The sequence below is a fragment of the Malus sylvestris genome, chromosome 17 (assembly GCF_916048215.2).
Source record: "Malus sylvestris chromosome 17, drMalSylv7.2, whole genome shotgun sequence".
NCBI classification, from domain to species: domain Eukaryota; kingdom Viridiplantae; phylum Streptophyta; class Magnoliopsida; order Rosales; family Rosaceae; genus Malus; species Malus sylvestris.
In genome coordinates, this window is record NC_062276.1 from 11,781,450 (window position 1) to 11,790,492 (window position 9,043).

At 37.2% G+C, this 9,043-nt stretch overlaps 1 protein-coding gene across 1 annotated transcript; it reads right to left on the reverse strand.

Annotated features, from left to right (window-relative positions):
* Nucleotides 1-2,151: 2,151 nt before the first annotated feature.
* Nucleotides 2,152-6,357, reverse strand: LOC126611127 (transcription factor PIF4-like). Its single transcript, XM_050279306.1, has 9 exons — nt 6,216-6,357; nt 5,511-5,603; nt 4,472-5,363; nt 4,281-4,385; nt 4,131-4,196; nt 3,974-4,039; nt 3,598-3,891; nt 3,355-3,484; nt 2,152-2,708 (listed from the first exon to the last, which is right to left on the reverse strand). The coding sequence occupies exons 2-9, from the start codon at nt 5,579-5,581 to the stop codon at nt 2,704-2,706; spliced, it is 1,629 nt and encodes a 542-aa protein (XP_050135263.1). The 5' UTR covers nt 5,582-5,603; nt 6,216-6,357; the 3' UTR covers nt 2,152-2,703.
* Nucleotides 6,358-9,043: the final 2,686 nt, after the last annotated feature.

A 9,043-nucleotide genomic window follows, 5' to 3' on the forward strand; every position in this document is an offset into this window, starting at 1 on the left:
TGGGGAAGTGAGAACAAAATTTCTCTGTTGAAAATATCTACTAAATTCTGGTGTATGACACGAACATCCATAATTTTTTTTTTCTTTGGTCAAATATGAAGTGAACACGATGATGTGGTGTAAGATGTGCAGTAAAAAATATAAAGATCACAGATGACATTATAAACTGTTGCATACTAAAAACTCTTAAAACTATAGTAGTTAATGTTTACATGTACTGCCTCATATTGCCAATTATACTTTTTTGTGAAGATAAAACCGGTTTATGTAAGCGATTTTTAAGCAAGTTTACTTTTTACGAAAGATGCGATCAATGGGAAAAGGATTCTTCTTAGGGATCCTGCGATAATGACCATTCATCGTACATTGTATGGTCAGAAATCATTTTAAAATTTAAAATTAAATATAAGTAGTACCTAACGAAAAGTGACTCCACGATTTACGATAAACGGTCACAATCGCGGATCCTTAGGATCCCTAGAAAAAGTATCCGGCGAGGATCCTTTTCCCGATCAATGAATGTGCTGCGTATAGTTCTACCATGATTAGTGTTAAGTACACTATGATTAGTGTACGTTAGTTCTCATTTTCATATTCCTCCTAGTGAATTTTTTAGGAACTTGGAAAGATGACAATGAACCCCACCCACTTGTTAGAATATAATGATATCTCATGCATGTCGGAGAAAGCAGAAATCCTTCTTGCTGGAAAGGGTAATGAGAATTTGATCAATTATTTTATAGTTTATAATGATGATGGGAGACAAGCGTCAATCATGCACGTCCACACGTAATTAGTCATTGTTATCTAAACCCTAATCCTGAAATCCGAATAGGCATTTACGCTGCAGATGTACGTCCCATTGCTGAGTGCAAGTGGTGGATGCCAATGCATGAGGCAAAGTGAACCCACCACATATAAGATACTTGGGGTACCAAAACGTAAGTTTATCGGCCATCGGTGCATGTCACGAGGCCCACATGGTATAAATAATTTGATAGTTGTTCACTTAACTAGGTGATTTCACTTAACATGTCTCGTCAAAATACTAAACATATACTATCTTTGTAGTAAAGTTCTAAAAATCGACCAAAGAAACTCCTAGACATAAGGCAGCGACCATCTGCCTCTATTAGGCCCTAGTTAGGCTGGACGGTTTGATGAGTTTTTTTATTTATTTTAAATATTTAAAATAAAGTGATTACGGTTTAAAATTGTCTCAATTTCTCTCTCTAGTTTCTTCCTCACCTTCTCCACAACCATCTAGAATCTTCGATTTCAAGAAGACACAAAATTGTTGATATAGAAATGCCTAGGAATCCTTTTAAGTATAAGTAGGGCACTTATTTACATGTTATATTATAAATCTAATTAAATAAAAAAGTCCTATGCCCTCGACTACCGCCTAACATTTTTTAGACACATAGTATAGTTGATTAGAAACTAATATAAAGTTGAGTCTAAATTAGTCACATATTGATTGACTGGTTGTTGATGCATGTAGAACCCACGTTACATCAACAACTAGCTAGAAGTTGCCCACTTGCATGCAAGAAGTGACTGCCCTTAGCATTTCTGGCCGTCACTCTAAGGAGACAGTAACTTTGTGGTAGTTGTTGACTTGAAACCAAAATGCTAAAAATGCAAAAGCACAAGCTCTATGACAAGTGTCCAATTCAAATCTCTCAAACGTTAAAGGCAATTAACTTGGATCCCAAGTCAAATTATGCAATAAAAGGATAAGTCCTGCAAGCCATGTGCATGAACCTGGAGTTTTATGACTACGTAACATGGAAGTTTACAGATAAAAGGGTATCCCATATCAGCAGGAAGTGGTTGGCTTTGCCTTTATTTTGATTCCAAAACCACTACTTACTTTCAATTCATTTCAGCTTGACTTAGAGAACAAGATATATAAAGCTTGAGAGGACTATTGATGCTCAACGTTAAAAACAACAGGCAATAATTTCATCAGTGCTAATCGAACTCAGAATTTCGGGTGCAAATGTAGAATGCATGTTCAATGCTCTTTATCAACTGAGCAGCAAGTCTTTTGAAACATATCATAACACGTTTTGAACTGTAAATACAACATTTATAAACTAAATTTACCAAAAAAAATATTTATTTCAAAGGTAAGAAAAGAAAAGCTTATGTGATTCAACTTTATTTTTTTATTCATTTGTGTTTTCCAGTTCCTCCATATATCTGCAGTGACAGACATAAGGTCCTCACGGCAAACATAAGCATAAAGGTGCAAACAAAGAAAACACTTGAGGAAACATATTTCAGTTTCCATTAAAAAATTAAGGCATCCTTTTATAAAAGGAACATCAATGAGCAGCAATATTATGCCTGTGTTTTATACATTTTTATGAGGCATGAAATACCATCTTGCTTTTTTGCCCAGAGTAAACTCAATTCAGAAAGCTACACAACTAGTCTTGTGTCCGCTTGTAGGGTTTTGGAACCAGTTCAACGCCAGATTGAGATGTTTGAACTCTTGCAGTAGTTGTTCGTCGGTATATAAGTACGAGAAGTGACTTCGAATCATCTACGAGGTAAGATCATGCGATCAGTGTAAGCGAAAAAATGTCCAAATATTCAACAACTTTTGCCACCTTCAATTATACGATCTTGTTAAATACGCCAGCTAGGGGGGACCATATATAGAGATGAGATAAGCATATGCATCCTCTCTCGTTAACCTGTTAACATCAGAAAAAAGAAGTGTGTCGATTGAAATTAGTATGAAAGTGACACTTAATGGCATCAATGATTCAACCAAACAAAACTGTTTTTAACATATTATCAGTAAAAAAGAAGAGCCAGAAGAAGAATTCAAATTAGTGTAAGATGTGGAAAGAAGAACTAATGGTCTATATCTAGCAAATGATACTGTCAAAATTTGAGATAGACGAACCAACAGGTGTAAATTTTTTTATACAAGGTCTTGGTACAATTAGTGATGGAACCATTAATTGTATATTGTATTTTATGTTGTCAATTGTCCGGCGTGAGATTCTTACATTCTTGAACGGATATGAGCCTCTGTACTGCACAACAAGACCCTTTAGAGAGAAGTAAGAAGTTTGTGACCATTCACTTTCTTGAGAGATGGTAATGAGGATAAGGTGGGAAATGAACTCAAAGAATTCAACCCAAATTCATCACACAGCCCCTGATTTTGACAGCCATTTAAACATATAGGAATCCACTTACTCGGGTTCACAGAACTTCTTTAAATAAATTATTTCTTTTAAGTTTAAAAAAGGTAAAGGTTATGCATGCTTCTTGTTAAAATAAAAAATAAAAAGTGATTATTATAAGATAAAGTGCTTGTAAGTGACTTACTCATTCTTCCACTTAAAGGGTCATTAGTTGCAGCTCCTACCCCGAAAGGTCCACTGCTGACACCATTTGCTGCCATCATCTGATTATTCTGTTGTACAGGTCGGGAGCCAAATCTGAACATATTCATCGGCTACACGAAAATTTCGATATGACAGAAATGAAAATCGTTTGAGTTAAGATAATTAACGACAACAAATATTTGTGTCTATGGCAAATAATTTACTCAAGACTAAGAACACAAACCTGAGACATAGTCTGCATGTGATGGAAGTTCATGAGACGCGCGTATTGCTCCTGAAAAGAGGGATTTTGCACCTGGTTGTGGTAATCAACGGGATTCAAGACCGGTGGTTGGCACATTACAGTCTGGTTTGGTGCTGGAGCCACATTCATGCACTGATCAACGAGCGGGTGCCTAGGTAGACGCACCGGATTGTGCATAGCAGGCAAGGCCGGCGGTCCCATTCCCATTTGGGAAATATAGTGCTGCACTCCCGGAAACATCATTGGTGCCATCCCGCTTCCCATCCAAATTACCTGAATCAACAAGAAAAACTGTTAGTAGCTTGAGCTACAAACAATATAGGACCAGTTTCGGTTTTTTTAGGGGACGTTGTACCTGAAGTTGCATCTGAAGTGACTTCAAGTAATCAATTGCCTCATCTAACATTGATGCTTTATCTGTCTGAAAAATTAAGAACCAAATCAGTCAAAAATATTTATAATTAGATGAGAATTAAGAAACTATTAAAGGGGTTGTAAGAAAGTAAATTCACCTTGTTAGAATGAGGTATAAGCTCTTGCAATGCTCTCATTTTCTCGTTAATCCGATCTCTCCGTCTCTGCACGAATGAACAAGTTATTACAAAGAAAAGAAGTGAAAATTTCCGAAACTTTGTAATGCTAGGGAACTTCAAAAATCCTACCCTTTCTGAGAGGTTATGGACTTCAGCAGCACGACTCCTCCTGGTCGATCCTGATCGATGCGCTGACTTACTTCCTGCAGCTGAAGCTGACTCAAGTTCAGCAGCCTAAAACATAAGTAAAATCTTATTAATCGGGCGAAAAATCATAGATATTACAAATCAGTGTTGGAAAGAGGGTTTTAAGTTTTTACCTCACTTTGGCACTCCGAGTCCTCTGCATCTCTAACCTTTCTCTTGTTGCTGTTGACAACATTAGACTGCTTTCCTCCTCTGCCAAAACTACTTCCAGAACCACCAGAAGACGAAGTAAGCGTTTGATCAAGCGTATCTGTTTTCCCCGTCTCGCTCTGAGGCATTATCTTATGAACATTGTCATAGAAATGTCCAGCCGATAAACCAGTGGTTCCATCACAATTGCTTGAAGCCCTGCTCACATCAAGTTCATTTAGAACTTGGTTGCTACCAGCATAACTCGAACCAACCGTCATCACAGAACACTCTCTAACCTCCGCTTGAGCTAAATCTCCGGCCTCTTTCCCTCCTAACTGTCCTCTGGAAGATCCTGCAGAAAGCTTTCCCGGGGTTGCAAATTGCGCAAAATTAACTATTTTCCCCAAGCCTCTATTTTGGTTCGGCTGATCAGTTGAATTAATGTAGTGGTATCTTGGAGGAGGCATTGGATTTGCAGGGTATTCCACACCAGCAGAGGACTTAACATTAGGCTGCGGTGAATTGGAAACAAGACGCCCGGTGTCAGAAGCATCAAACTTGTCTCCCTCAAACTGTTTGATTGGCTTGTCAAGCTCAATTGGACCACAGGAATGCAATTCAGAGAAAAAATGGGAGCAAAACTCTTTGTCGAAAGAATCCTCAAGCGGGTAGTGGATAAGCGAAACTGCGTCATCATCTTGAATCAGACTACCTGAATTCCCATACAACCCACCAGACCTTATTGATTGCTGATCATGTTTCTGAACTTGTCTCGGTTGATCATTCGGATTAAGACTTGGTTTTCGATGCGTTTGGCTGTTCAAAACTACTTGCCCATTTCTCCACAAGAGCTCGACTAGTTCATGGTCTGGCCTGCAAAATATTTCCCCCCCAATCAACATAGCTCAACATGTATGATATCGAAAACATTGTTTGACCTCAAATATCGAAAATATTTTGCAATCTCAAACAAAATACGGAGGGAGGCGATAACTTGAGAAGAGAGAAAGAGATACAGACCCCATTGATTTCTTTTGGTTGGTCAAGGGGAGATCAGCCTCAAAGTTCCCCTCAGGAATGCAAGAATTCATGTCTCTGAGCAGACAGAAATTGCTGCAAAACAAAGAAAGAAGACAGATTTAGATGATTGCAAATGATTCAGAACTACTATAACTAGAAGTTGTGAAATCTTAACAACTTAAAAAATATACTTAGTGATTTAGATGGTCAACTGACTAAATAATTCATTAACCAAAACAATAAACATTAAAAATCTGGCTGCATACCAGAAATGGAAACAATCCTAAGAAAAGGGATGAGAAGGAAGCACCAATATAGAACTACAAAACTTTATATCATGTTTACTACACCACATAAAGTTTGTGGATTAAAAAATTCAGAAGCCAATTAGACTCTTCAATCTTCATCATTAAAGTACTGATTAACAAAAAATGATTAAAAAATTGAGAATAAAATAATACCCACATAAAAATAGAGGGAAAATGGAGCAATTTCAACTTGAAAATTGCAGTTGAAAATAGATAAGAAAGAATAAAGAAGATAATGACATGAAAAAAAAACCCAAAAACGAAAATTTCTGTTAGCATAGAAAATTGGAAACCCAGAAGGGAAATGAGAAATAAAAGAAAACCCAGAAGCAGAAAATGGAATAGAAAAGCACCCTGGTCCAAAGCACTTCTCTTGAACTGGAAACCGAAGGCTTACAGTATAAGCTCTAAAGTGCTGTTGTGAAAAGCAATTCTCTTTCTCTCACCCCCTCTCTGTGTGTGTGAGGTTGTGAGGTGAGCTCGGAGGGCAACAAGAAACTGGGAAACTGACCAAATTAAGAGACGTTTAACAACAGTTAGAATTAAGACAGGGACTTGTCACAGAGAGCAGGGATTGGCTAGTAACTCAGAGAGCTACATATTTATACAGAAACCTATGCCATCACGCCACGTGGCAGTTACCCAGTTGTGGTATGCCGAAAACGTGTGGATGGGTCACTTTTTGAGTGCTCTCAGTCCCTGGTAGAATGCGGGATGGTTTGGAAAATGGACGACTGAGATTGGTTATTTTAAGAGAAAAACTAAAGAAAATGATTTGAAAATTTTGAATTTTAAGGATAAACACAAAATAAAATGTGAAGTAAATAATATTAAGATTGAATTTTTAATATAAAAATGTAATTTTTCGATAAACTAAATAGTATCAAAAAAATTTCGTTAAAATTCATATTTTAAGGCAGCCAAATCTAGAACTCGAAGGGCAATCAATATGTGATCTGATAATTTGTGAGGATGGTGCCACGTGTGCATGGCAGGAAATAGTTTATTGGGCAATGATGAGGGACAAGATTGTCAGAGGCAAAGTTTTGGTTGACAGCTTGGCATGGTTGGCAATTTTTTAAGTTGCTGGACGATGCAATTGCAAATCTGCACTTATCCTATTCTTATCTCCATGAAAGTTAGATGCAAGGAAAAATGAAAAGCTATAAAGTCAACTTTTTTCCTTCTTTTCTCAGTTTTGAGTTATGTCTAAGAGTTGGAAAAATGAATTAGTCAGATAAATATTAAGTTGGTAGAGAGCTAACTCTTGAATATAATCACGTGACGAATAATACATAAAGATATGATATTTGTGGGACGGAATTTCTCTATAAGATGAAGGAATATATACTTAAAAGAATAGAATTAAAGATGGTATACCTTGAAGTTTGTCTATACAAGCATTAGACTTGGTATCCATTTTGGCAAATACAAAAGTAGAACTACATAAAAGAAGTATGGACCATGTTTAATCCATTTGTTCACTTGGAAGGAATAATCATCTCCCTCTGAAACACGAGTTTCATATATGTAATCAAGAATTTAAATTCGTTAGTCATTTTCTAAATCATTCATCATGTAACTTGTCATAAGTACATACATAATAGTGATATAGAGTGATAAAGAATCAAGAATATATTACCGATTGCACACGAGTTTTTCCACCTTGGAAGCCAACACTTGTCATAAATAATGGAGGTAGCGGACCTATTGATCCAAGCTAGAATGTTACGGAGGATGGTGGCCTGTTGAATCTGCTAGCAGATCATGTTTTACATTTTCATGTGAATCAACATAAGGACAAACGTGAATCATGATCAATATCTTGAACAGGCAAGGCCCAAGTCTAAATGAGAAAACTGTTGAATTTTGGAGCAAAATCTTGTAGCTATTGTTAGCTTTCATTAGTCGGTAGCGTTTGTTGGCTAGAGGGACTAGAATTTTGTGCAAGTATATGCACAAGGCTATTAAGTACTAGCTCATAAAGAGGGTAGACATATGTCATGTTTAGCTATAGAAAACAAAAACTGAAATAATTTTGAATATTGACTTTCATCTGTAATCTATTACTTAAAATCTTCGGAATCAGATCAACTAGAGGAACTAGTTGGTAACATTTTCAAGCAAGTAACAAACACGCAAGTAAGGGAATAGAATTTAACTTCTTATATGTAAGGCGTCATTTATTTTTACCTGTAAATCACAGTTTGACAAATATGAAAAAACAACTCATTCAGTTCACGAAGAGAAAGTACTTGGGCATACGTAAAACTATGACTTATATGCAAGAAGCAGTGCTTCCTTACGAGTAATGAGGAATGACATGTAAGAAGCCAATTATTTTCTCACAAATGGAGTTTTAGCCCATTTTTTGGGTTTTACAGACCGCCCACCAAGAGAGATTATCTGCAACGGAACTCAAACTTACACTTTGGTCTAACAAAGAGAATGATCATTACCAGCTCAACGATTGCCCAACCTACGAGTTAACAGAGTTAATGTTGTTATCAGTATAGGCGTGGTTAGGCCTACGTACCATTTAGCTGTTACTTTAATATCAAGTTAGAAGGCTAGTTAATGCGTACCAGCAAGGTACATGTTGATGCACAAAATCAGTGGGGACTTTGGTACAACAGAAAGTGTTAAGTTTATGACCTTCGCTAGATTGCTTCGATCACTAGTGTGGATAAGTATGTAAATGGATAGGGACAGGGAAGCAAACACAAGATGTACGTGGTTCACCCAGATTGGCCACGTCCACGTAGTAGAGGAGTTCTCATTAATTGTGAAGGGTTTACACAAGTACATAGGTTCAAGCTCTCCTTTAGTGAGTACTAGTGAATGATTTGGTACAAATGACATTAGGAAATATTGTGAGAGAATGATCTCTATTTATAGAAGAGAGTTTCTAGTTTCATTCTGACATTGACACGTGTCGTGTTGTGATTGGCTTCTGATGTTGACACGTGTCGCGCTATGATTGGCTTCTAATGTCGACACGTGTCGCGCTGTGATTGGCCTCCTGGTTGTAGGGAAACTCTTCTGGGTCCTTGACGGTATAACGTTGACCAGTGCTCAGTAGTTTCGGGATTGGTCAAGTATGGTACAAACAATGCTCCCCTAAGTTCTCGAGTGAGGGAAGCTCCTCGGTTGGAGACTTGCAAGATCCAAACCATTGAGTAATCACGAAACTTCTAAGTACCGAAGTGTGGTATCATTTTCACT